This window comes from Eulemur rufifrons, chromosome 20 (genome assembly GCF_041146395.1).
Source record: "Eulemur rufifrons isolate Redbay chromosome 20, OSU_ERuf_1, whole genome shotgun sequence".
NCBI lineage: Eukaryota > Metazoa > Chordata > Mammalia > Primates > Lemuridae > Eulemur > Eulemur rufifrons.
Window position 1 is genome coordinate 48,539,777 of NC_091002.1, and position 26,483 is coordinate 48,566,259.

The 26,483-nt window shown below is 52.3% G+C and overlaps 2 protein-coding genes across 3 annotated transcripts; one reads left to right on the forward strand and one right to left on the reverse strand.

Moving 5' to 3' along the window:
* The first annotated feature begins 2,799 nt into the window (after positions 1-2,799).
* Positions 2,800-14,522, forward strand: NELFCD (negative elongation factor complex member C/D). Of its 2 annotated transcripts, none has more exons than XM_069496320.1 (15): positions 2,800-2,911; positions 6,648-6,763; positions 7,004-7,113; positions 7,945-8,054; positions 9,167-9,274; positions 9,754-9,906; positions 10,119-10,249; positions 10,876-11,041; positions 11,290-11,424; positions 11,868-12,007; positions 12,722-12,836; positions 13,180-13,275; positions 13,351-13,491; positions 13,820-13,949; positions 14,043-14,522. In XM_069496320.1, exons 1-15 carry the CDS (start codon positions 2,825-2,827, stop codon positions 14,075-14,077), a joined length of 1,773 nt encoding a protein of 590 aa, XP_069352421.1. In that variant the 5' UTR covers positions 2,800-2,824; the 3' UTR covers positions 14,078-14,522. The 2 variants fall into 2 exon arrangements, with proteins under 2 accessions (XP_069352421.1, XP_069352422.1); XM_069496321.1 differs by having other exon boundaries at positions 2,810-2,911; positions 6,645-6,763.
* Positions 14,523-14,582: 60 nt separating this feature from the next.
* Positions 14,583-22,572, reverse strand: CTSZ (cathepsin Z). Its single transcript, XM_069496322.1, has 6 exons — positions 22,251-22,572; positions 21,588-21,751; positions 18,602-18,781; positions 16,513-16,663; positions 15,938-16,100; positions 14,583-15,148 (listed from the first exon to the last, which is right to left on the reverse strand). Exons 1-6 carry the CDS (start codon positions 22,391-22,393, stop codon positions 15,038-15,040), a joined length of 912 nt encoding a protein of 303 aa, XP_069352423.1. The 5' UTR covers positions 22,394-22,572; the 3' UTR covers positions 14,583-15,037.
* Positions 22,573-26,483: the final 3,911 nt, after the last annotated feature.

Consider the following 26,483-nt stretch of genomic DNA (forward strand, 5'->3'; position numbering starts at 1 on the left):
GTCTCAGCCGGGTGTGGTGGCTCACACCTGTAATCCTAGCATTCTGGGAGGCCAAGGCGGAAGGATAGCTTGAGCTCAGAAGTTCGAGACCAGCCTGAGCAAGAGTGAGACACTCCCATCTCTACTAAAAATAGAAAAATTAGCCAGGCTTCCTGACACATGCCTGTAGTCCTAGCTCTTCCAGAGGATGCCTTGAACCCAGGAGTTTGAGGTTGCAGTGAGCTGTGATGACGCCACTACACTCCACCTGGGACAACAGAGCAAGACTGTCTCAAAAAAAAAAAAAAAAAATGCGTAGGTCTCAGCTTAAACATCATTTCCCTGGAAAGACTTTCCTTGACCTCTCTTTGAGGTCCCTGCACTTCCCTTATCATCAAAGACAGCCTCTCTTTTCTTTTTTTCTGCTGTTAGCACTAGATAGATTATGTCCCTGGTTCAGCTTTGTCTCAGCAATGACACCTAGTAGGTACTAGGTGACAATAGTAGGCACTCAGTAAATATTTCTTGACTGGATTAAGTGAAACCAATTTCTCATTTCCGTCGAAATTCTCCACCAGAATTTTTCTTAAATAGGAAAATACCTTAAACAACTTTAGGAGTATTTATTTTAAGTAAAGCAAGCTAATTTGCACAATCTAGAATGGCTTTTCAAAATTAACAGGTCAACAATATCTCAGGAGGCAAGATACATAGACTCAATTATTCTAATCATTTCGGCTTATAGACTGAATATAATGCCTTCATTACTGGTTGTCCGTTAATCCATTTAATAATGAATGGATTAACCAACCTTTTTGGTTGAGGGAGAGGTGAGTTAAATAATCCTTGATTCTATAGGCACAATTAGTTATACCTATATTAATTTGTCTGCTTTCAATTCAGGCACTATTTAAAAAAAATCCAAGAGGAGAGGTAGTAGGAGTTTAACAGCCATCTATTCTTTCCAAGATTTTGAGAAAGCAAATGAAAATGAACCCTGAAACAAGCCAACAGCAAGGGTGCTCATTAACACGATTTAATCTTGTGAATAGAACCTGGAGCTAGATCCATTGAACTGGAGCTGTAGACTTCCACCTCCAACCATCTGCAAGACATCTTCACGTGGGTATTTTGTTGGCACCTCTAATTCAGCACATCCCAATCTGAACTCCTTATCCTTCCTTGCAGAAACCTGTCCCCTTCCTGGGTTCTCTGTCTCACAGTGGGCCATCCCTTGGCACATGGGCTGGAAGTCTCAGCAGCATTCTCCCTGCCCCTGCTCCTTTGTCCCCTTGCCCCCTCCCCACAAGGCTGCTGGGTCCTCTGGACTCTACCCAATCTTACAGCAGCTGCCCGGCCCCTTCTCAGCCCTGTTAACTCCTCACCTAAGCCTCTTAACTTATATCCTCACCTCCGCCTCTTAACTTATATCCTCACCTCCCCTCTGTAAGGTCTCCTCAGCTATGGGAAATGGCTTTGAAAACCCAGATATGTCCCATCACTCCCTTAAAGCAAGCAAACCAAAAAAATACAAGTGTTTCATCTTCCTCATAATTACTAATACTTGCTGAGCACCTACTGTATGCAAGCTTTGTGCTCATTGCTTTGCATACATTATTGCATTAAATCCTTACAAATAACCCTCTGTTAATAAAGACCTAACCCCCTACCAAGATCTGGCCCAGCCTGCCTTGCCCACCTCACCTAGATTTCTCTTTGGCCTGCCAGGTCCCAGTCTCAGTGGCCTTTCTGTCCCAAGGACACATGTCAAGCCTTTGCCTTGGCAGTTCCCGTTCTCTGAAAATGGTTCCCTCCTGGGTCTTAGCTTGCTCGACCTTTTCATCATATGACTCTCAGCTCAAACATAAGTTTCTCAGGCCTCCTCTGATCGCCCCCAGCTCAGCTATGATCTCAGCTATGATCACAGAATACTAGCCCTTGTCACTGCCTGTCATTTCATGTGCTTCCCCTTCAGTTCTTTAGTAGAATGCAGGCTCCATCAGGGCAAGGACCACATCCAATTCGTTAACCACTGAGCTCTACGAGTAGCACAGTGCCAGGCACTTAGGGGACACTCCATAACCATCTGTTGAATGAATGAAAAGGGTGCATGAAAGTGCCCTCCATAATTGGTTGCTTTTATCAATTTCTAGAGCTTTTTTCTCTAATGCTCTTCTCTTACCGACATGGGCATTACCTTTCGAGGCATCCAGAGCTGATGCTGTTAACCGCCCTGCTCAAAACTTTTTGTGACTGTCACCAGGCTGTCATTTCCTGCTCCCTTACACTCCACCCCAGAAAGCATCGTCTGTTACCCTTAGCAACCACTTCAGGTAGGTCCCCTTTTTCAGGGCCGCATCATGATTTCTGTGGCTCTAGGCACTTTTGCCTTTGTCGGTCCTTCCTGCATTTAAAGAATTAAAAATTCTACTTTCCACTGCGTGTAGTACTTTTTACCAATAATAAAAGAAATTAAAACATTGTGGTGGTGGGTCCCAGACACTGTGATAGATCTGTTCCCAGTTGTCAGTTAAGGAAACTGGTGCTCGCAGGACCAGCGAAGTCGGGACGAAGCTGTGTGTGAGTCTGTTCCAAACTTCCCTCCGGAGATAAAGTCCCTGAGACCCACCCGGGCCGAGCTCCTGGATCCGCCAGGGGTGTTCCCTCCGCCCGGTCCCCTTTGTCCCAAGGCCGGCGGGCCCGCCCCTTCCCCAGGCCCCGCCCCCAGGCCCCGCCTCCCGCCCGGCCGAAGCGCGTGTCCGCAGGGGGCGGGACTACGGGCCGCGCGTGCGCCCGTCCGCCCGGCTCCACCGCGCGCATGCGCCGCGCTCGCTCGCGGGAGAGAATGGCGGGGCCCGCGCCGGCTGCCATCATGGACGAGGATTACTTCGGGAGCGCGGCCGAGTGGGGTGAGGAGGCGGACGGCGGCCAGGTGAGGGGGGGCACCGGGCGCCCCCCGACAAGGGTCGTTCGTTTCCGCCGCCGGGGTGTGAGCGCGCGCCCAGCCCCGCGCGGCCACCGTGTGGTTCAAGCACAGCCCGCCCCGCCTGGCCACCGGCTGGCCCCCGCGACCCCGCCTGGGCCCGGCAGCGCGGACCCCTGGGCCTCCGCCGTCTCACCTGCAGGAAAACAGGGGCGGGGACAAAGGGGCGGAAGTCCCCGTGGCCCAGAGGCCCCTGTTGGCCACCCACCCTGAACCAGCCAGAGTGCTGGGCACTGGTACTTCCCGCCAAGTTTGTGTCCCAAGGCGGGTGGGACACAAACTTTTAAGTTGGAGGATAGGGCCAGGAGCCACACAGTGTTAAAGAAAAGTACAATTCAAAACTCCAGGCAGCACCATGGTGAGAAAGTGGAACTTTGGGCACTCCCACATGTGTTTTACTCTCTTCTAAACCGTACTCTTTTCAGCACTTTGGGCTGATTTCATCTGCCTTTGGGCCCATTGACAGGGTTTTCTGGCTTGACCTTCTAGGGTTTGGAGTGAGAGCCCAGGAGGGATCATTCTGTTCTCCCCGGGTTGGAAAGCCCCAGCAGGGAGTCCTAGTTTGGCCCATGCATCCCAACTGAGGAGCATGATTGAAATACAGCTTCTCAGGTCCCTCCCCTGAGGTCTGGAGGAGAGCCTGGGAACTTGCCCTTTTAACTTTATCAAAGTTAAGGTTGTCTGGTAAATACTGAACTGCTATTTTGAAGGAATAAAGAATGAAGTGGGGTTTAGTTCATTGAACAGGGGCGGTGATGCAGCGATGGCGTTGGAGCCCAGGTATAAAGATGCAAAGACAGGAGATGTGTTTCTGGAACTGAAAGTTTGAGGGCCCTGTGTGGTTAGTTGTCCGGTGGAAGCAGTGGCAGGAAGTCAGCAGGGAGCAGGTTCTGAAGGGCCTTGGAAAGCTGCTAAGTGGGATGGCCCGTTGAAGAGTTTTGGGCCAGGAGTGACGTGTAGATTTGCATGTTGGATCATTCCACACTGTCGGAGGCTTACAGTGGTGGAGTGGATAAAGAGTCAGATTTAGCTAATTGAGAGGGCAGGCCAGGTGCTTCACACATTATCACTTTACATGCTCAAGATTTTGTGTTGGGCGTTTGCTCGATTTTTGTAAATGAAGCAAGTGAGACAGAAGACTTAGTGACTTGCCCAAGGTTATGAAACTAACAAAGGAAGGAATGAGGATCCAAACCCACATCTTTTATCTCCACTGCCACTTCATCAAACTGCTGACCACCTGAAGTGGTCCAGATGAGAGGGTCTGAATTAGCCTAGTGGTGGGCTGGTGTTTGGGACATCTTGCACAAAATGTCATAGTGCTGCTCACATTGAGCCTTTGAGTCATAAAGTGTTAGAACTCGGGCATATCTAAGGGGACCATTTAGTCCAATGCCTTCATTTTAAAGACTGAGCACTCGTCTTACTTTCCTCAGCTCATGCAGTCAGGCCTAGACCCCACTGATGGGTTGGTTAGGGAGTCTCATGTTTGGAGAATTTTAATCATGATCCTAATACTGCGCATTGACCCAAGTGGGCTGTTATTGGTGAAAGGCGTAGACCAGATGTTCGCATCATGTTCATTCTGTGACTCTCCTTGGGAGAGGAACAGAAAGTTAGGAAAGGTGATGGAAGGGTGGCATGAGCTGGATTTTGAAAGATAGTTGGTGACCCTGATTTTGTTCTCTTGATGCCATGTTTCATGGATTAGGGGAAGTGTGAAGATGTGTAAGGAAGCTACTGTGATTTTAAGTCTACATAGAAACTAAGAGTTACTGAAATGCAAATTGATTAGCCTGGCTGCAGGTTGTAAATGGGGAATGGCAGGAGGTGAGACTGGACAGATGAACATGTAGGAAGAGCAAGGTCAGCATAAGCTAAAGCTTACATGCTTTTTCCTGAGTGAGATGGGAAACTTGAAGCAGAAAGATGCCAGATTTGTGGCTTAGGAAGATCACTGTGGCATCTGTGAAAGAAGACTGAAAGGAAGGAATGAGACCAAGACGTTAGGGAATACTGCTGTTGCAAACATGCAGAAAATAAGGAGGGGTAGAGGTAAATATGGAAAGAAGGGCCACTTTGGACAGCTAGGTGGGAGTTAGAAGTGATGTGTCTTCGTGATAGGACGTGGGGGTAGGGGGAGGGAGGAGAAAGTGAGGATGACTCCCAGGTTTCTCGGTAACAGGTGGATGATTGAATTCTTTACTAAAATGTGGATTGTAGGAAGAAAATATGTTTTCAGGGAGATGAGGTCAGTTTTGGACCTACAAAGCTTGAAGTACTTGTGAGATGTCTGAGTGGAAATGAGAAGAGACTGTTTACTAAGTGTGGCACGTAAGGGTGGGTGGCAGGGGGGAGATCGATCCAGGCTAAATACTAGGTTTATGAGCAGGTAGATGGCATGACCCAAATGACCCAAGATGTGGTGGTAGAAGAGGTGAGAGCCCAGTGTACAATACACACGAGAATGAGCCTCAGGGTAAAGTGCAGTCTTCCTTCACACCTGTGCTCAAGGTTTCCCACACAATATGGTCTGAGAGAAGACTCCCTAGTCTTCACTGTGAAGTCATAGGGCTCAATCTGTTCCCAAAGCACTGCTTTCGAAATGTTGGTCCAGATCAGGCGGGCAAACTTTTCTGTAAAGGGCCAGATAGTAAATATTTTAGGCTGTGCATTTCTCTGTCACACTATGCAACTCTGCCCTTATAGGGGAAAAGCAGTCATAGACAATACTTAAAAGAATGGACATGGCTGTGTTCCAATAAAACTTTATTTACAAAAACAAGAGAGGCCTGGATTTAGCCTTGGGCCATAGTTTGCTGATCTAGCTCTTACTCTGTTATGTTAGGGTCAGTTGCATGGAGGTTGGTCTTTCCTACTAGCTTGTGAAATTCTTTGGTGGAAAAAGCCATGTCTTACATTATCTCAGGTTCCCTAGGTGATGAGCACAGTGCTCAGTAGAGAGTAAGTGTTCAGAAAGCCTCTGCTCATTAGTTAGGATGACAGTGTTACAGCTGGACAGACTGTGGGATGGTCCAGTCCATCATCGAATAGCTAACTGTCAGCAGGTGAGGAAGCCTTCTTCACCCTTAGGTCCAGAGACTCGCTGAAGGTTGGTCCCATGCAGAACTGAGACTAGAATCCAGCCAGGCATGCGGATTTGAGGAAAATTAGTGATCTTTACTTTGTAATGGTAAATTGATGGCTCATGCCTTCATGAATCACTTTGTTAGTCTTTGTTGGAAAGCATTAAATGGCACATATGAAATAATAGAACAATAATAGTTAACAGCTATTGAACTTTTACTAAATGCCAGGCATTATGCTTGGCTCTTCCAGAAATTGGCTTGTGGGATCCTCACAGCAGCCACAGGGCATAGGCACTATTATTATCTTTGTTTAGCGGAGGAGGAAATGGACGCCCAGAGCGGTTAGGTAACTCTCGTGACCACAGTCCATGGTTGCTGGGATGGTGTTGCTGTGTAAGCCCACTCAGTGCCACTCTGGGTCCCCTTTCCTCAGCTGCTCGCTACCTGTCCATCCATATCATGAGAGGGTCATGAAAGTCAAATGAAATAATGTGTGTGGAATATTTTTGAAATGGACAGCATCATACAGAATTAGGGGGAGATGACAGGATGTTTATATTAATGAAAAAGTCATGGCTCTTGGCATTTACCAGCAGCAAGAGGATGATTCAGGAGAAGGCGAGGATGACGCCGAGGTCCAGCAAGAATGCCTGAATAAATTTTCTACCCGGGATTACATCATGGAACCCTCCATCTTTAACACTCTGAAGAGGTATGTGAGGCAGGCATTTGTACTGGCAGGAGAGTAGGGAGTAATTCAGAGAAAGTTTTGTGATAGACCCAGAAGATGACATGTGAAGTAAGAGTAATATGATACAGGAACAAATGGCTTCGAGGGTCCCACCTCTGCCACTTTACAAATCTTAAAGCCTAATTATCTTCCCCCTTGTTGTCCGTCCCACGCTCACCTATATTCACTCTAGTGTAATTGCTGCTTTGTTACTTTTCCTAGGTATTTTCAGGCAGGAGGGTCTCCAGAGAATGTCATCCAGCTCTTATCCGAGAACTACACTGCTGTGGCCCAGACTGTGAACCTGCTGGCCGAGTGGCTCATTCAGACAGGTGCTCTGTCGGTAGCCCCTGTCCTGGCTAGTCACCACCCCCTCCTTTTAAACAGACCTTTGGACCATTGTAGTGCTGATGAATTGAAAATGCCTTCTTTATTGTCCTGGTTTTTAAGAGTTTTATAAGAACGAACTGAACTTCTTACCAGTTTTATCTGCTGGACTCTTATCTTTGATTCAGTAATTGAGGTTTTCTGATAGCCTGCAAAGGTGATTCTCATTGAGCTGTTTTCCCCACCATGCTGTAGAATTATAGGATTATACAGTGTATGTTCAGTGTGTCATTGTCAAGAGGTCTGTTACAGCAAGTAGTAAATGACAGATAATTTAGGACTGGTGATGATTATGGCTTTTAGCTAATATGATCAAAGTAGAGCCGTGCTGTAAATCCACTGAACTGGGTGCAGATGACATCAGCGAAGTAAGTGCTGTCCAGAGCGAGTCGATTCAGTGCTGTCGGGGTGATCAGGTACAAGTGTGCCTCTCCTGGCTGGCATCTGCTCGCCCCTACTGGGCAGGGCTGTGTTTCTCCACCCCCACCTGCCTGTCTTGGCCGCTTGTCTTATCCTTAGGTCTTAAAGATGTTGCTCTCCTTTCCATGTGGACAGGGCAGACCATCCTTGTGTGTTCTGCTCCGTGCTCCTTTTTGGGTCTTACCATTGAATATAATTAACTGTTTTTAAGAGTTCCAAAATTTTTTACAAGTGGTCAGAAACAATTCGGTGGTATTTGATTCACATAGAGACTTTTGACTTTTTTCTAAAGCATCAACAATGCAGTGAATTGAGAGATTGCCATTGTCTGTCTAGTTGCTTTCGTTTTCTTTCAGGTGTTGAGCCAGTGCAGGTTCAGGAAACTGTGGAAAATCACTTGAAGAGTTTATTGATCAAACATTTTGACCCCCGAAAAGCAGATTCTATTTTTACCGAAGAGGGAGAGGTGAGAAATTATTTTCCTTTTTGTAGTGTCAGTTCCTGGGATCTTTCTCTGATTCCATGTGTACAGGGAAGTGTGGCATATCACATAAGGAACGTAAGAGTTGGGTACTAAACCAGGGTTTGATGCCGAAGTTGCGTGTAGTCAGAGCTGCCATTTAGACTCTGTCCTTGCTGAAGTGAGATGTGTTCACACAAGGGTCACTCAGATGCTGGCATGGAGAGAAGGGACAGCAGGTTCTCACCCATCTCCCATCTCAAGCTGACCCTGGGGCACAGCTCTTAGAGCAGTTTGCTGTCTTCATTTGGGTCCTCCAAGCAGCATGTGCCAAGACAGGGCTAGATGTCCAAGAGGTTATGGAGGAAACAGCTATGAGGGAAGATGGGCAAGGGCTGGGGGAGCCAGAATATAGGTCTGAACCTTGAGGACAAGAGGGATGGAAGGAAGGTTGATAGGAAGAGTCTCAGGCCATGGTGCAGTTTCCAGAAAATCTCAGCCACATCAGTGGGGAGTCTTCAAGCCATAGGTGCCCATTCCGGGAGCCCGTGTCTCCTGGACAGGACTGTTTTAGAGGCCCTGCTGCGCCAAGTCAGTGGCTGAAGCAACCGTGGGGAGCCTGGCCTTGGCACAAATAAATGGGATGGCAGGTTCAGAGTGCAGCGCCCGAGGCCATCAGTCCCACAGGAGGAGAGCTGAGGGACAGATTTTCAAGGCCACTACAGGTGGTAATGGGCCAGATCACCTGTACCATTTAAATGGCCTTTTTCTCTTTTGCCAAGGCCCAAGGGCGTACAGCTGATGTCGCATGAGCTCCTTGTGTATATGAGGCAGCCCTGCTGCACATACGCTTCCACTGGACTCTCAAGTGTCTCCTAGGAAGTGCCTTTTAGTACCCTCTTGGTTGAGTCGGATCTTCGGAAGGCTGTGAGTGGGCATCAGGGGCTCTCCTTGGCCATTCAGCCAATTGTGTGGCCATGACCAGCTGTGGGTCTGCTTCCTCTGAAGCTAGACTCAGGGGGGCTCTTCCAGCAGGAATATTCTGTGATTGTTTACACAACTTAATCTTCATTTAAGCTAAAGCTAGGCCTCTTATCTTATTGTTTGTTTATTGGCAGACCCCCGCTTGGCTTGAACAAATGATCGCACATACAACATGGAGAGATCTTTTTTACAAACTGGCTGAAGCCCATCCAGACTGTTTGATGCTTAACTTTACTGTTAAGGTAGGAAGAGTTCTAGAATTAGAGAAAAGATAAAAGTGCATGTGAACGAGGATTATTTTTGGTTGTTTGGTGATCTGTTTCCTTTGAAAATTCATATTTGCTTTTTTGGTGAAGGTCTTCATCGTTTCACTTTAGTAAGGCTTACACTGAGAAAGAAAAGCATAAAATTTGTATCTTTGTTTTTGGATCAACGTTGACTGTGTTTTAGGATTTAGTAGGGACATTGAGAGTTTGTTGTGTTCTGAGCGGAGCCTTTACACATGCCTGCTTGATCTCCTTCCTCTTACATGTGAACAGCCCAAGGAGAAGTGGGTAGCCTGGGTCGCAAACCTAGGTGGGGGCATAGTGGGCACCAGAGTGGAGGTTTAGACCTGCAGCCAGTGCTTGGGTGCCCACCTCTCCACGCACACTGAGAGGCCAGCTTTCTGTGGAAGGTGTGGTCACTGCATGCTGACTGTTGACTTGTCTTTGTGTGGCAGCTGATTTCTGATGCAGGGTACCAAGGGGAGATAACCAGTGTGTCCACGGCGTGCCAGCAGCTGGAAGTGTTCTCTAGAGTACTTCGTACTTCTCTAGCTACAATTTTGGATGGAGGAGAAGAAAACCTGGAAAAAAACCTCCCTGAGTTTGCCGTAAGTGTTTACTTTACGAATCTCAGATTAGACCGAGGCTGTGTCAGCAGTCTTGTGTCTTCCAGCATGAAATGCTCCTTCCCTTTAGTGACTCTGCATGTCAGAGGGTACCTTCCACGCAACGTCCATGCCTGAGAACTGAAGTTTGGCTCTTGTCCACTTGTCAGTGCTGCCGTAGTGAACCCCAGCCCTCTCTCCCTGCGCCCTTGCAGAAGATGGTGTGTCACGGGGAGCACACGTACCTGTTTGCCCAGGCCATGATGTCCGTGCTGGCGCAGGAGGAGCAGGGGGGCTCTGCCGTGCGCAGGATCGCTCAGGAAGTGCAGCGCTTCGCCCAGGAGAAGTGAGAGGCCCTGGTTTTGCTCACCCCGTCCCCCTTAGATCCCCTCAAAACCCTCCCTGTGGCCCTCGTCCCACAGCCAAAGCTTCTGGCTCCTTCTATTTTGACACATAGGTAAACTGCCTTTTATCCAATAAAATCAGAATAGTTTTAAGCACATGTGGAGAGCTTGCTTTCTTACAGTGTTGCTTTGATGCTTGTTTTGTGAAGTACTTGATCACTCTCCAGCCCACCAGATTACAGACCTGTACTTTCTCAGGGTGGGTTCATCAGTGGCAAATGATAGTCGTCCTGAAATAGCTGTTCAGTGATCTAATTGTTCCATTGTGGTCCATATCTTACAGAACAGAATGAGCTCCTAATAGCTTTATTTTCTACTACTGATAGAGTCTTAATAAGGTATTTAAAAAGTATGTGATTCCTTCTATAGAGTCAGCAAGCTGTATTTGAGTCATTCTTTCCCAGTTTGCTCTAAATGTTGTTTTCGTGTGTCAGTCAATATACCAGTGAATGACAGAAATATGGAAAAACAGGGATCTCAACAATCCAAAACAGTAAATGTAAATAAGAAAAAGAAAGAAGAAAAAGCTGCCATGTTAATGATGGGATATGTGGTTTTTCCCATCAAGAGGCCACGATGCCAGTCAGATCACACTAGCCTTAGGCACAGCCGCTTCCTACCCCCGGGCCTGCCAGGCCCTTGGGGCCATGTTGTCCAAAGGAGCCCTGAACCCTGCCGACATCACCGTCCTGTTCAAGATGTTCACAAGCATGGACCCTCCTCCTGTGGAACTGGTAAGTTTTTCTCATCTTAGTAAGATGGGATACCCTCAGTGCCGACCGGCTGGGTTGCTTTGGAAAGTCTGTGTTTATGCAGTTCTCTTAAGGCAGTGATGCAAATTCCTGTTGAAATGTTTCCATTCCTTTTCCTGGTCTTTCCTCACCATACTCAGCCTTGGAACATGTTAGAGGGCCCTGCAGGGGTGGGTACGAGTGAGCTTGCCGCAGCTCCTGCCATCCTGCTCCTGGCCATGTCTCTGCAGATCCGGGTTCCGGCCTTCCTAGACCTGTTCATGCAGTCGCTCTTTAAGCCAGGGGCCAGGATCAACCAGGACCACAAGCACAAATATATCCACATCTTGGCTTATGCGGCAAGTGTGGTTGAGACTTGGAAGAAGGTAAGGTACTATCAGTTCTGAGAATTTGTGGACTTTAGGAGCCAGGTATCCTCCTCTGCTTTGGTATTATTCGGGAGTTTTAGCTACAAGAAATCTTGAGCCTGTCTAGTGTCAGAAATGTCTTTGCTACTGTTTGTGCATAAAGCAGTGAAAGTGCTAAACATCTCAAGAAAATGTGCTTTGTGTCTATAATATTCTGCAAACTGTAATTTGAAGTGTGACTAAAGAAATGAAACTAATTTCCATAAGCCACAGACAAACACCAGTCTCATTAGTTTTCAGTTTCTACACACTATGTGACTGTAAAGTTTGACAATTAAATTAAGTCCCAACTTCAGAAATAGGGAAAGTGATTTGCAGAGAGAAGTGGCAGATAGCAGAATTCCCCGACAGCAGGGATGTGTGCTCCGCCAGGACTCAGCAACTTGTGTGTGTCTTTTCAGAATAAGCGAGTGAGCATCAATAAAGATGAGCTGAAGTCAACATCAAAAGCTGTTGAAACTGTTCACAATTTGTGTTGCAATGAGAACAAAGGGGCCTCTGAACTGGTGGCAGAACTGAGCACCCTTTACCAGTGTATCAGGTAAGCAGAGTGAAACGTTTCTAAACTCAACCCTTTGGGGAGGGGGTGGTTGGAGTTTTCATAGTAGAAGCTCAAATAACAAAGGCTTCTGAGATCTTTATTTATTTTTTCTTTTTTAAACGTATGTATAGAATTTTAAACAGTTTTAGCAGCATGAGTAATTTTCAGGTGTTTACTTGCCAGAAGTCTGTTCAGTAAATCCTCACAAATTAGACCAAGGAAGACCCGCCAGAATTACACAAATGGATTTTAAGAAAAGGGTCTATTTATAAAAGTTATCCTAACAAAGTATTGCTTAGATAGAAAGGATTTGTGATTATGATAGTTACATAAGTAGACATGTCCTAGGAATAGATGTCCTCTGAGGCATTTAAGTCTCTCCCCTATTAATTTGTACTAGGGACGAAGAAAGGGTTTGCTAAATAAAGGTAAACTTCAGCCCAGTCCACCAAAGTCACTGAATGTTTCACATTAATCATCTTTTCCTTTTAAACCGGGAAAGTCGTTTAAAGTGAGCTGAGCACTGAATTCCGCTCCTCGCCCTGCAAGTCTCATCAGACTGTGGTCACGAACAAGCCCCCCCCCGGCAGGGCACAGTGCAGGGTGGATTGATGGGGGAGTTTGAGTTTGTTTTTAACTTCCCAACCCTTTAATGCTTTTCTAGTATATTTTGGTATTTTCTTAAGGGACGCATTCTGCCTTGTTTACCTGTAGGTTTCCCGTGGTAGCAATGGGTGTGCTGAAATGGGTGGATTGGACCGTATCGGAACCAAGGTACTTTCAGCTCCAGACGGACCACACGCCGGTACACCTGGCGTTGCTGGATGAGGTGAGAGGGCAGAAGGGTCCGGCTCCCGCTGTTTCTTTTGGCACTTACTTCCCTCGCATGTGTTCAGGGAGTTTGGAGGATACACTTTTCAAAAATAGTTATTTCTATCCTAAAGGATTTTCCTTTTAAGGATCATGTTCCATTGACTGCATAGATTTCTCAGTTTTTACCAAGTGTTACTGGAAGGACGGGGTGTGGCATAGCAGCTGGCCGGCCCTGGTCAAGCGTCCAGGACCATCCTCGCCAGCAATAAGCTGTCTCTGGCGGCTGTGACAGTGACTGTGGCGCCCCGTGTCCTGAGAGTGAGACACTGCTCAGGGAGGCTCCCTTTGGCATGTTGTAGATCAGCACCTGCCACCAGCTCCTGCACCCCCAGGTCCTGCAGCTGCTTGTTAAACTTTTTGAGACTGAGCACTCCCAGCTGGACGTGATGGAGCAGGTGAGCGGGTGCCCCGTGGGGTTCGTCGGGGGTTGGGGAGGACCCCATTCTAACCAGTTCCTCTGTCTTCCGTAGCTTGAGTTGAAGAAGACCCTGCTGGACAGGATGGTTCACCTTCTGAGTCGAGGTTATGTACTTCCTGTTGTCAGTTACATCCGAAAGTGTCTGGAGAAGCTGGACACTGACATTTCACTCATTCGCTATTTTGTCACTGAGGTCAGCAATGCCCTGTTGGTTTCATGTTTCACATGTTTACGCTAGCACTGCCCTTTTTGGCTTAATTTAGTTCATTTTGTACCTAACTCTGAGAACTGTGCTTTCTGATAATCTTGGTGATGACAATGACAGATACCAGTTGACCAACTCCCTGCAGGACTGTACTATGCGTTTGACCTGCAGTACCACCCTGAGTGTCTTATGTTGGAGACCGGTGGTGTCTCCAGGGAAGCTGGGGGGCGGGGGTGGTGTTTTCTCCCAACTGATTGCCGTTTCGCCTGAATTTCGGGCTGTGTGGGAGGAGTGACCCCCTGCCTTGCCCACACAGGTGCTGGACGTCATCGCCCCTCCGTACACCTCTGACTTTGTGCAGCTTTTCCTCCCCATCCTGGAAAATGACAGCATCGCAGGCACCATTAAAACAGAAGGTGAACACGACCCCGTGACAGAATTTATAGGTAAGGCCGATGTAAATGTCCCCGTGCTGCAGTCGTCAGTGTCGTTCTTTACCTCCCGTTTCTAACCCAGTGGCTGTCTTCCTTCTGTTAAAGCTCACTGCAAATCTAACTTCATCATGGTGAACTAATTTGGAGCATCCTGCAGAGCTGAAGCAGAACATTCCAGGAGACCAGTTGTGGAAAAACCCTTTCAAGAAGCTGTTGTTTTAAGAGACTCAGTCAGCATCTTAGAAATGGGCTTTGCTGGGAGGAGGCGGGTAACTGTTTTAAAAAGGAAAATTTTAGCAGCGTAAGGGGAAAACTGCTGATACGAACAGCCCCTCCTCTTTGTTGTAACCCCAGTACTGCCCCGACTCCTGTTCACAGGATAGGAACTAGGCGCGCGTTACCTCTCAGGGTGAACCCAGCGGGCAGCCCAGGGATGGTGGGAATTCAGAAACTGAGATTTCCGGTGAACCACTTTCAAAGTTGACCTGAGTTTTCTCCCAAGAATCCAAGTAGTTAGTTGATGTTTTACTATAATTATTTTAATTTGCTAAGAACAAATAAATTTTTTAAAAGCCTTTCTGCTGGGTTGGAGGGTGTGGGTCCCGATGTCGCGTCGCGCTCGTGTGTAAATAAGGCTCGCTCAGGCACGCTCCCATGTGAAGTCTTTATTCATCACCTGGACAACCTCCCTTCCCCCCATGGATTCCAGAGAAACATACGAACTGGTGATGAGCCTGAAATATTTCTCCTTTTAAATGCTGTATTACCGGCCACAGTTGCCGAATACAAATACCAGGCCCTCCACTGAGGAAGACGGAGGCCCATGATTTCCTGTCTTGTCACTTCCTCACCAGGCAGCCGACTGTAGTCGCTGTGCAGGTGGATAAGTCATCCCAGTTCAGCTCTCAGGAATGCTCTTACAGCCAGTACCGGCCTGTCCTCGTGTTGGCAGGTGCCCCTTCCAGGTGTCCAGAGCCATCCAGTGTTGACATGCAGTCACCCAGTTCTGCCAGCCAGTCTAGTGCCCATAACCCTAGGGCCCCTCTGGTCATGGTCCGTGCTACCACTTCTTCAAACACTGCTGTTCCAGAGCCATCACCTTAAACGATGGGGTCCCCAAACGTACAGGACTCCTCAATAGCAAGGTTGAAACTGGCGCCCTTCCCGTCCTTGTAGGTACTGGTCACTATCCTCATCCATCCTCGCTCGCCCTGTGGGCAGAAGTGAGATGGTCGTTGACACGCAGCGTCCTGCCGTCTGCCTCCATCCCCCAGCCCAGCCTCGGAGGACGTGCAGGGTCCAGACAGCCTAGTCGGCCACCCCCGTACCCTTCCCACCACCCCGACTTGGAAGGATCTAACAAAAGATGTCGACTCTTTAGACCTAATGACTCATCTACCTAGTAAGAGCCCCATTTGTAGTCATTTAATAAAGAGAATTGACCTTTCGTCACTTCCATGTTAACCACTGTCGCCCATTTCGTCACAGTGAATTTCTGTGTCTAAACTATTAATGGCTAATACTAGGTCTTAAAAATTAAAGCTCTGGCAGTGGATTTTTAACCCAACTCAACAGTGTTTTTGAAAACCCTACATGGTTTTACCTAGGGAGTTCAAAACTGGCAGGAGAAAGAATGCGGTGGCTGTAAGGGGAGAAAGTGAGACCGCACCCTCCCGAGGCACCACCCGGCGACTTCCCCGCGGTGCTCCTGGCTATGCTGGGAGGTGTAGTTGGTTACCTGGGGGGTGGGGGCACCTGGGGACGGAAGGCCAGGGTTGCTGCCGAGCACCCGACAGTGCACAACAGCGACAGCTCCCACACAACAAAGAAGGATCTAGCCCCAAAAGCCGCTCATGCCACGGCTGAGACTCTGGGCTGGAGCAAGAAAACCTGCTGCTGAAGGCCACATATTTTTAGCTAAAAGTCAACAGAACCATTCAAGTGAGCGGAATATCAATTCTTTTCCTAGGTATGACCCTGAGAAAGTGAAAACATCTTACCCATGGTTCACCCCATGAATTCCGGACAATCCAGTACTCAGTCCCGTCGCTGACGCCCCACCCGACCACGGAGATGATATGGTTTATGTAGGCGTCGGTATGGTATTCGGCATAGATGCCCCCCGTGTAGTTAGCCATCCCTTCCGTTGCCATTATACCGCAGCTGCAGGCAGGCAGTTACAGAACCAATTACTGCTCTAAACTGAAAGAATCTACCATCATTACAAATAGTCTGATATTACCATGTGTAAATCCAACTCAGATAATGCACATCAGACGGTTCTGGATAAATTGTTATTCACACAGCGTCTTCCCTGCTGAAACAGCCCAACATCACGGCGCTCACTACAGCTTGGGGAGCTTTCCATCTGCGTTTCACCCGATAACCCCGGGAAGGGCCAGATTAGCTAGGAGTTACTGGGTTTGCTTCTGAGAAGAATGAAGTTCTTAGAGGTGAAATCGTGGCAGCTGTGTCCCAAGCCCAGTGGATAAAACTGGCCAGAAGGAAAGGGGTGAAGATACACACACACCTGTACACACACATTGGCCAGGTCTCAACTGGTGGGACTTCTCACCTGATGGGGCCGTTTGCATAGATTTCTGCCATCATCTTCTCCCTCCCGGACAGGGAGCCATAGTCGCCCACTCTCCAGAGGGTGTAGTTCCGGATGGCGTGGCACTCCTTGAATTCAGTGCATGTCCCACATTGGTTAAACTTGTCACACTCTAGGGGAGACCAAGGAAAGTCAGCATGAGACTGTCTCCTAATTAGCCCTAACAAAGAAGCTGCCCAAATCCACTCTCCACTTTTCTAATGTAGCCTACCATTCATTAGCTAATAACAAATCTTCTTGCTCTCAGGTGCTGTTTAATTATGCCCTTCTTTCAGCTGAAAGGAGTTATAAAGAGCCCTCCCCCAGGCCTTGGCAGAAAAAAAAGAAGACAAACATTAGCACATAGTAGGCACTCAAAAGGTTAGCCTTTTTTTCTCTTCCTTTAAAGGCTGGGACAGGACCTTTTCGTAATACTTTATAGCTGAAAATTGAGTGTAATCAAATTATTATTAAGCATAATCAAGATGATTCTATTGCTGGTTAGTGAATAAACAGCCTAATACGTCTAGTTAGAAAAAAAGCAATTTCTTGATTTTGGTTTGAGAGGTATCAAGAATTAGGCTTAAAGAAAAAAAAGAAAAGGAAAACAAAAAAGAAAAGAAAAAGTGCAGCTCTTAGTTCTGCAAGACACAGTCACTGTGTTCTCACTTTATACACCCCCCATCCACCCAGCCCACCCTCGCCTGCCTTTTTACTGCTTTGGTGTCGCCTATTTTGTTATAGTTACACGGCTATCCAGATTCTTCCCTCAGGACAGTGAAGTCTTTGAGGATTAAATTGTTGGCTTTCTTGGCTCCTTGGACACAGAGGCCCAGTGCCCAGTACAACAGGGAAACGGCGGCTCTGTGGCCACCTTTGCTCATGGTACAAAGGCAAGACCGTTGCAAACAATCAGGTTTCTGATGGGCTGCACCGGCCTTCGGGGGCAGGTGGGCTTAGAGGTGTGGCTTGGCTGGATGAGACCAGTCTGGGGTAGAGGGGAGGTGTGGCCCCAGGGACTACGTGATCCCTGATTTGTGATTCCAGAGCAGACTGGCTTTCCCTCCTCCCTGTCATCTGTCCCCGTTCTGGGCCTCTGACCCGTGCTGGGCTTGCCACTTCAACTAAGGACTCACCGCCAGTCCAGGAAAATTCTTTCTGGCTGGACAGTAAGGCCCAGGGGGCAAGGCAAGGGACCGCGTCTGCACGAGGTGGTGCCTAGAGCACCCTGCGCTGCATCAGAGCACACAGGCACCGGAGTTGACCCTTCTAGACTTGGGGGAGGAACGGGGGCGGCAAAGCACTGGGCTCCCTCCCATTCTCGCCCCCCACCGTCTCAAATAGCTTTTTGAGTTTTCCCGGCTCTCTGCTCTGGCTGTGAGGGAGATCTGAATCAGGTGGCTTAAAACTGCCAATTATGGGTTTAGGGTCTCGACTTTTCTTTCCTTTGGTTCCCAAGGGGAACAGCCTAAAAGGAATGTGCCAACCACAGGGACCCCAGGCCAGCTTGAGTCTGCTGGTCCACATAGCACCCTCTTGGCTTCAGCCACACTGGAATGCGCGTGGCCCCAGCCCCGGGTCCCCGGGGTGGGAACCAGGCTCGTGCTGGCTTCCGGCTTGGGACGGCGGCCTCCCCACCTGCTCTCTCCACCAGCGCTCCTGAAAAACTGACTCTTCCCTCCACAAGGCCCACCTGCGCCTCCCCCCTACAAAGGCTCATAAGACCCCCAAAATGCCAACATATCAGAACCCAAATACCACATTCAGGCCTCTCTGCAGGGGCCCTCCCACAGGGCTGCACACACAGGAGCGAGGCGTGCGCGTCAGAACCCTCCCACGCCAGGCCATTCTGATGGTCTTCTTGACACGGAGGGGCTCCAGCTCCGCCCCAGCCCCATGGGGTCAAGGTGGCAGAGGGGGCTTCTGCAGGGAGGCTGGCCTGGGGACATGCCCCTAACGCTCAGGGGTACCGGCCCTCCCTGGGGGCTCTGCGTCCCCCACGGCGCCCCAGCGTGGGCTCTAGGCAGAGGGAGTGGAGGGCGGAGGGCTGGGGGCCCGGGCCGAGGCCTACCCTGGTCCTTGGCCTGGTAGTTGTTGCAGGTCTCGTCGGGGATGCCGTGCTGGTGGGCGTACTCCCACACCGGCAGGTCGTTGCCCCCCTCGCAGGAGCCGGCACGTCCACAGTCGAGGACGTGCTGCACCGACAGCAGGGTGGAGGGCCACGCACCCTTCCTCTTGATGTTGATCCGATCTGCAACAGTCAGCACCGCCGTCAGTGCCCGCCCACCCCGGGCAGCACCACTGCCCCCACTGGCTTCCCCGAACACGACTGGCTCCCTCCAGATCTCCTCCCCCCATCACAGCGCTGCCTTTGTTTTTTTTTTTTTTTTTGAAACAGGGTCTCACTCTGTGGTCCAGGCTGGAGTGCAGTGGGCTGATCACAGCTCACTGCAGCCTCAAATCCCTGGTCTTAAGTGATCCTCCTGCTTCGGCCTCCCAAATAGCTGGGACTACAGGTGCGCACCACCACTTCTGGCTAATTTTTAAAATTGTTTTGTAGAGACAGGGTCTTGCTATGTTGCCCAGGCTGGTCTCAAATTCCTGGCCTCAAGGGATCCTCCCACCTCAGCCTCCCAAAGTGCTGGGATTACCGGCGTGAGCCACCGGGCCCAACCAGACCTGCCTTTCTTAAAACAGCTGCTGTCTCTGCCTCATTCAACTACCGTTTGAGACAACCCCTGCTCCCGCTGTCCCTTCAGCCCACACTCTCCTAGCAGGCTTTCGTCCCTTCCTCTCCACTAACGGTCAACTCTCCATCCTCTCCTGCCCCGACCCCTCCCTGGCTGGGTGCTAAAGCCGCAAGAACTGGGTAGAAACCGTACCTTGAGTACCCACACAAGCATTCTGCTTTTCCCTTTCAGTAGAGCATTTGGTAAATGGTCAGATAAGTAAGATCAGACGGGCAGGAAGCTGGGCAGTGAGGCCAGGCGAGAGGTATTTTGAAGGTAGAACCGACAAGACTTGTCGATGAGTTGTATGAGGATGGGGAGTAGGAGCCAGGTGCACTTCTGGGCCTCTGAGTAACCCAAAGGGGCCTGCGGTGACAGCCAGGAAGGAGGAGTGTTTGGGCCTGAAGGCCGGAGGCGTCAGGTGTCTGAGCGAGCAGGTGAGTGGGCAGGAGGGTGTGAGGGTGTGTTCAGGGGAACGGCCAGGTGTGGGGGCGGGGAGGGCGGTTCCAAGTGCAGGTGAGGGCAGCGTTTCAAGCAGTCAAGGATGGTGGGGCCTGAGGATGGCCCCTGCCCTGCCCCATGGTGGCCCCCAGAGATGCAGGGCGGTGGGGTTGAGGCTGGGGGTGCAAGGACGGACCCCAGCTACCTCCGGCGGAGCTGAGAAGTGGGGCAGGGTGGGGTCAAGGGCTTTTTGCTCATTTGTTCGAGGGGCATGTCCCTGAGTGGGTGAAGGGGCAGCCCCGGTGAAGGGCTGGACGCTCGACCCCAGGGACAGGAGAGAAGGCACACTGTGGCCCAGCTACATTAGCTGGCAGAGGGGCAAGGCCCCCATGGAAGTCCCCTTCTGGTGGCTTCTCTTTTCTCAGTGAAAGAGGAAGCAGGGGCCTTGGCTGCTGCCAGAGACATTGGAAGTTTACGGAGGAGGAGGAGGGAGCAGTCCTCTGGCCCAGAGGGACAGTCTAGTCTCGAACTGTGGGAGGTTGACCCCTGGCCAGTGCCCAGCACTCATCAGACAGCTGACAAGCCACCTTTGGCCACTTCCTCCCTACCCTGAAGTCCTTCACAGATGCAAATCTTGTCACCTGACTCCCTCTCAAAGATAATTCAAGGCTTCCCTTTCCAGTTCTCTGCTTACCCTCCCCCCACCCAAGGCTGGGCCTCAAAGGCTTTCACTTCCTCAGTGGGCGCCATCCTGCGCCCCCCTGACCTTGCTCCAGCCTCTGCCTCGGCCCGCCCACGCCGCCCGCCCTGCCAAGGTCTCCCAGACCTTCCCGTGGGGGAGGCCCCGGCTCCATCGCCACCCCAGGCGGAAGTACGCTCTGGCCCCCAACCAGGCCCCCAAGAGAGACAGGGCCAGGCTACAGCTACAGCCGGCCAGCTCTGGGGTCCAGACCCCACCCCGAGCAGAAACCCCTCACCCAGCAGAGTCCTGGCCCAAAGCCCAGGCTTCTGGGCTCGAATCCCAGCTGTCACACCAGGGCCAAGTCTCTCAACCTCCCTGCAAAGAGCCTCGGTTTCCTCATCTACAAGTTCAAGGCACTCATGGCAGCTAGGAGGTCTAAATGAGATGATGACACAAGTGCATGCCACTGGGCACTGGCAGGCAGCAGCGGCCACACTGTGTTAATCCTCTCAACACGGACCCTACACAACAGGCCTGACCCATGAGGTACCAAGGCCAAGGGAGGAGGCCCCAGCACCCAGCACTCCTGGACCCAACTCCAGCCAGAGTGAGTCCCGTTTCCAGGGCAGTCCAGGCTCCTGGAGAGGGTCCTTCCCAAAGGCTGAGGGGCAGGCCTGGGGCTCCATGCAAGCCTCCCCTCCCCCCTTCCCATGAGCCTTCCTGCCCCATGGCAGCCAGAGGCTAAGGTCCAGATGAGAAGAGTGCCAGGGTGGGGCAGTCACAGGGTGGGGCCATGGCTGCAGCCAGCCAGCCTCACTCAATACTCCAGGCCCAGGACAGGCTGAGAAGCAGTTTCACTTCCATGTCCCCAGTACAGGCTGGGGGCCGATTTTGCATTTCTGGTTCTATCCCAGTGGCTGAGGTCACAAGCTTTGAGGGGACAGGGCACCTGAGAAACACTGGCTTCAGTCACCCAAAGGCCCCAGGCGGCCCGTCGGAGAGCCCCAGAATGACCCAGCTTGGGTCTCTTCTGCAGAGGGCAAAGGCCAGCTCTCCTGGGCCACAGAGGCGCAGGCACCACCCAGCCCAGGCTGGCCAGTGGCACAGAGTCACAAGCTCCTGGAACCCGAGCTGTGGCTGCCTGTGCTGAGAAGGAGGCAGCCAGGATCGGCTCTCCTAGCCCAGGGTCAGGGGCAGCCACCGACCTGCCATGGCGCTGGTGCTGCCGTGGGCCCAGCAGGAGCCGCAGTACCGAGGGATGTGCTGGTTCCTGGTGATGCTGGCGTAGTTGACACCATTCACATTGCGCCAGTCCCAGCTCTTGGGCAGATCCGATGGGGACAGGTACTCGTAAGGCCGCGGGTATGTCCTGGGAAGAGACCAACACCACCAAAGTCAGCGCTGGGGTTCCTGAGGCAACCAGAACCCCCCTCCCACAGGGGTCAGGGCACAGGCAGCCCTCTGGAGCCCCTCCACCCTTTCCCAAAAAGTGAGGCGGTGGGCGAGAGCCCCGCAGCCACCAGGTGTGAGATGTGAGACGGGGTGGGAGCCCCCGCACGCTCGGCATGGCAAGGAGGTAAGCTGAGTGCTCCTCGAGTGAGGCTGAGCGCTGGGGACAAGCTCCAAAGGCCACAGCGGTGAGGCCGGCCTGGCTTTCTGGACAGGTGGGGCTTGTTCAACCCCACAAACACCAGAGTTTCCCATGGATGTACAATTGAGTGACCCCTAAAACGATGGGGCTGGAGCTGGCGTTCCAAGGCCCAGGGAGGCAGGGTCCCCAAAAGGCAGGCCAGCGCGCCCAGGCCCTGGAACGGGGCCATCCTTCCCCTCCCCCCACGGCCTCCCGCCCCCGCCGGGCCGGCGCCCACCTGCGCCCCAGCTGCGCCAGCTGGTCCCCCCGCAGGGGCAGGTAGCAGGTCTGGCCCGGGCGGAAGTAGAGTCCGGCCCGCGCCGCGCCCGCCAGCAGCACGAGCAGCAGCAGCAGCGGCCCCGCAGGCCTGGACGACGCCATGGCTCCCGCGCCGGGGCCCGCTGGGGGATCCCGCCCCGGATCCCGCTCCGGATCCCGCTCCGGATCCCGCCCCGGATCCGAGACAGGGCGCCAGAGGCCGCTCCGGATGCCGCTCCGGATCCGAAATCCCGCGCCAGACCAGGCCCACTCAGGCCTCGCCCCGCACCGGCGGCCCCTTAAGGCGGCAGCTGGCCCGGGACACTCCCCTGGGGCGGGGCCGACCCCCCTCCCACGCCCGCCCCGCCCGGGTGACCCCGGCCTGCCCCGCCCGGCCCGCAGGCAGCGCCTCCCTCCCTGGCCCCGGGCGACTGAGCTCATCGGAGGTCCATAGAGCCTGACCTTAAGCTGGGCCCCCAGGCCGACCACCGCCAGCCACCGGCCACCTGTGCGGGACTGTCACACTTGGCTCACTTCCCACGGGCCCTGGTACCCAGGATGGGAGCTGCAGGCTCTTGCATAGCCCTGGATCCTTGGGACCCTCGGAACCCTCCTGCCTCCCCTCTGGGCCTGGGAATGGGTGGGGGTCTCCCGAGTCCTGGCGGCAGGCCCCGCCCCCACCCCCAGAATTATGCCCTGGCTTGGCTGTCTGCATGCCGTTTCCCAAAGGCCCAGGCCCTTTCTGGGGAGATGTTTACCCTTCACAGAGAAAGAAGGTGGGATCGTCTAGCAAGTGCCCCTAAGGGAAGAGTGCCCTTGGCACATGAATCATGAGTTCTACATTCCGACTCCCAAAGATCTTGGAAACGTTTCCTGCTGACAAAACTCTTCTCAGTCGAATGAGGAACCAAAAGCAGAAGTGGGACCCTCAGGACTTGGTTTCGTAACTAAGGGCCCCTCGTGAGCAGTTGTCATCAGGAGTGGGCCGCACAGTGGCCTCCTGGTCTCGTCAGAAAACGGTCCTGCCGTTCTGTTCTGGGGTCTCCACAGGCCTGTGCTGTGGGTCCCCTGTGTAGGGTCCTCGGGTGACTCTCACATCCCTTCTCCCTCGTCGCAGGCACCTGCCCCATCCCAGGCCCCTCCCTCCGCCTGTGCCAAGGTGGCTGGCTCCGTGGCTTCCAGCAGTTTCTGAGGCCCCTGGAATCCCCACAGGACTGGGAAGGCTGCCTGGCAGCTCCTGTCAGAGCAGAGCGGCATCTCGGAGGCAAAGGCCAGGTGTTGCCTCATCTGCCCAGCAGTTCCCACAGAGTGGTCACTGAGCGAAGTGTGGAGCCCGGGCTGATGCATCTTTTATCTCTTTGGGAGTCGCTCATGTTGACAGTCAGTCAGACACTAGGAGGTGGGGCGAGCATGGGGCTCCCTCGGCATCCCGAGAGGGGCCCGGGTGGGGCTGGGGGTGGGCACGGGAACTGGGCCTCCAGCGCCGGCTGAGAAAGGAGCCCAAAGGGAACTGCCAGCCGGGCCTTTCCTCCTCCCACACCAGCTCTCTGGCTGCCCTGGCTGCAGGGACCCGGGTCGTTCATGTGAGGAAGAAACCCAGGCTGTCCGTGTGATGTTATCAGGTGGCATCTATCAAAGTGGTAGGTTTTTGGTATCCTCTAAAGAAAAAGCTAAAAATTCATAATATTCCCTCAAGTACCCATAGAAGGTCAGGATCAGGTGGGCACAGAGTCCACCCACACATTCTACAACATGGGTAACAAACCCCGGGAGGGGAGGACGTGCCCTGGGCTCGTCCTTGGCAGCCTGGGCTGCGATGGCAGAGCTGTCATCCCTGGTAGCGGGTGAAACGCACCCAGGGTACAAGCTCGTCCACTCACGTAGCGCTGGGAGACTCGGGATGCTCAGAAGACGCCCTGAGGTTCTCAGAGCAGGTCCACGCATGTGGGAGGCATCGTGACAGGCAGGGCCGGCAGTGCAGGCCCCACAGGCCCGCAGGGCCCACTCAGCAGCACCCCGAACACGATGGAGGGCAGGGCTGAGCAAGGGCCCCTGAGTGTCCACTGTGCCCAGGGCCCTGGAAATGAGGTGACCAATCTATTGATAGCAGCCGTACCTGCCTGGTCACGAGACTGTCCTGTCACCTCCTTTCGGCCCAGAGCCTCTGGCTAATCAGATTCACAAACAAGGGTCAGGCCAGGGCGGGAAGGTTGTGGACAGCGAGCGTTCCCAGCCCCATTCCCGCAGGCTAAGGCACAAGGCTTGTCCCAGGTGGAGTTACCTGCCGGAGGCTGGTCACAGGGAGGAGAGTTTGGATGCTGGTAAGGAATAGCACATGCAGAGGTGACAAGTCGAGGCACACTGGGGTTTCCCTGATAGGAGCAACTCAATCTCAGAAAAACCGGGCAGGAAGTGGGGTGGCGAGTGCCTATATTTGAAACTAAAATATTCAAGCCAAGAAGGAAGTGAGAGCTGGAGAGCCTCACTCTCTGTCCACCTCTTCGGCCCCTGTGACCGGGCAAACGCAGCCAAGCCAAGCGGATCGAGGGCTCTTCACCTCCGAACTTGGCCCTGGTCGGGCGGATGCGTGTCCACCTGGCAGCCGGCTCCGGGAAGCCAGCCAGCCGCATCACTTTGGGGGTGGGGGCCCTTCCAGCCTCTGCTAACTGTGTTCTGTTGAAGGGGTGGCCACACACCCAACCCAACTCAAATGAGGGGCCGGGGCTGCTGTTCATGAAGGGGGTTTGGCCCGAGGAGTCTCCAAAGGGCACACGGGTAAAGTGAGGAGTGGCTGGGGCCACGGAAGAGGAGGGGCACATTGAGAACCTGCTGGACCGGCCACCCCGCTCTGTCCCTGGCTGGAGGTTGCTTGCTGGAGGTTGAGTTTATCCCCAGGGGTGTTTCTCTTCAAAGCAGACTCACCTGCACGGCAGCCTGGGGACTCTCTTGGAAACCTGACAGGTGTGTTTTATAGGCAGCTGTGTGCGTGCCTTCCAGCGTGGGGCTTGGGGCAGAATCAAGTTGGAGTTTGAGAGCGAGGTGTCTCCTCTGAAACCACTGTGAAGGTTCTGCCCGGGAAGCTGGCCGTGTGCCTAGGCTTTCCTTCCTGGAGGTAACCGGTCGTTCCTGCTCCCGGCGGTGCTCAAGGGCAGAGGGCTGAGCTGGTGACTTTCTAAAGGACACGTAGTCCTCGTTTGGTCCTATGCACAGCCCTGTGAGGTGCAGGGCGCAGATGCTATCACCCATTTTACAGGTGAAAAGACTGAGCCTCCAGAGATGTCAAGGACATGTACTCGGCATGAGGTGCCCCGTGGCAGGTTTGACTCTTGTCCCTTTTTTTTTTTTTAACTCCAGAAAGTCTCTTGGCAAACACATGATCCAAGGCCACAGACACAAAAGCCTATTCATTTCTAAAAATAAGTTCGATTTTTTCCCCCTTGTCCTGATAAAAAACAACACATACATTTTATAGTTAGGCCAGAGCCAGAGCCGGCCCACCTCCCCAACCTGGACAGAGAGGAAGAATGTAGATGGGTTTAGTTGACTGTGGAATCGCCTCAGAGTCCTTTCTTCCCTTCTTTCTCCGTGCGTATTGTCTGGCTCCCACTCCAGCAGCTGCAGACATTTCCTATTATTCCACATTCCTGAGTTTAGCCACATCCTGGATACTGGCCTTTGTTTTGATGGATACTGACAGTGCCCGGTAGGCGAGTCTGGCTCTGCAGGGTGCGATGGCTCCCTGGCCAGCTTCAGGGTCTCCTATCTGTCCATGCGGTCACCCTTCAGAAGCTCATGCCGACTCCTGGATGCCTTCTCAATGAAGGCCTTCTACCTGAGTGGGTCAGGCTTGCGACCCACCTTGCCTGTCCCCAGGTATCGCCGTGCATCACACCCTGGCCTGGTTGAGAGTGGCCTGCTACACACACTCGCTGGGGACTGGACGTGGCTCCCTGGCTCACATTCATTGAGGGTGGCCTCGTCGGCATCACCCTGGGGACACGATGGCTTTCCAGAGGCGCGTTTGATCACTCGCCCCATCAAATTTGCTCTCTCAAGTCAGGCTGTCAGCAGGCATTTGTGGAGCACCCAGTACGCGCAGACTACAGTCTTCACCCCTGGGGACACAGCAGTGAACAAAGTCTCTGCCTGCAAGGAGCTTACGCTCTGGCCAGGGAACGTGGGAGAAGCAAACTGCTCGGGGAGTAGAAAGCAC

Excerpts from the sequence above, each read along its gene's own strand:
- NELFCD (XM_069496321.1), top strand. The coding sequence starts at position 2,825 with ATGGCGGGGCCCGCGCCGGCTGCCATCATGGACGAGGATTACTTCGGG. Across the intron at positions 2,912-6,644 it reads AGGAGGCGGACGGCGGCCAG|CAGCAAGAGGATGATTCAGG; the intron begins GTGAGGGGGGGC and ends GGCATTTACCAG. Across the intron at positions 11,425-11,867 it reads TGGTTGAGACTTGGAAGAAG|AATAAGCGAGTGAGCATCAA; the intron begins GTAAGGTACTAT and ends GTGTCTTTTCAG.
- CTSZ (XM_069496322.1), bottom strand. The coding sequence starts at position 22,393 with ATGGCGTCGTCCAGGCCTGCGGGGCCGCTGCTGCTGCTGCTCGTGCTG. Across the intron at positions 21,752-22,250 it reads CTGGCGCAGCTGGGGCGCAG|GACATACCCGCGGCCTTACG; the intron begins GTGGGCGCCGGC and ends GTCTCTTCCCAG. Across the intron at positions 15,149-15,937 it reads ATTCATGGGGTGAACCATGG|GGCGAGCGAGGATGGATGAG; the intron begins GTAAGATGTTTT and ends TTCTGCCCACAG.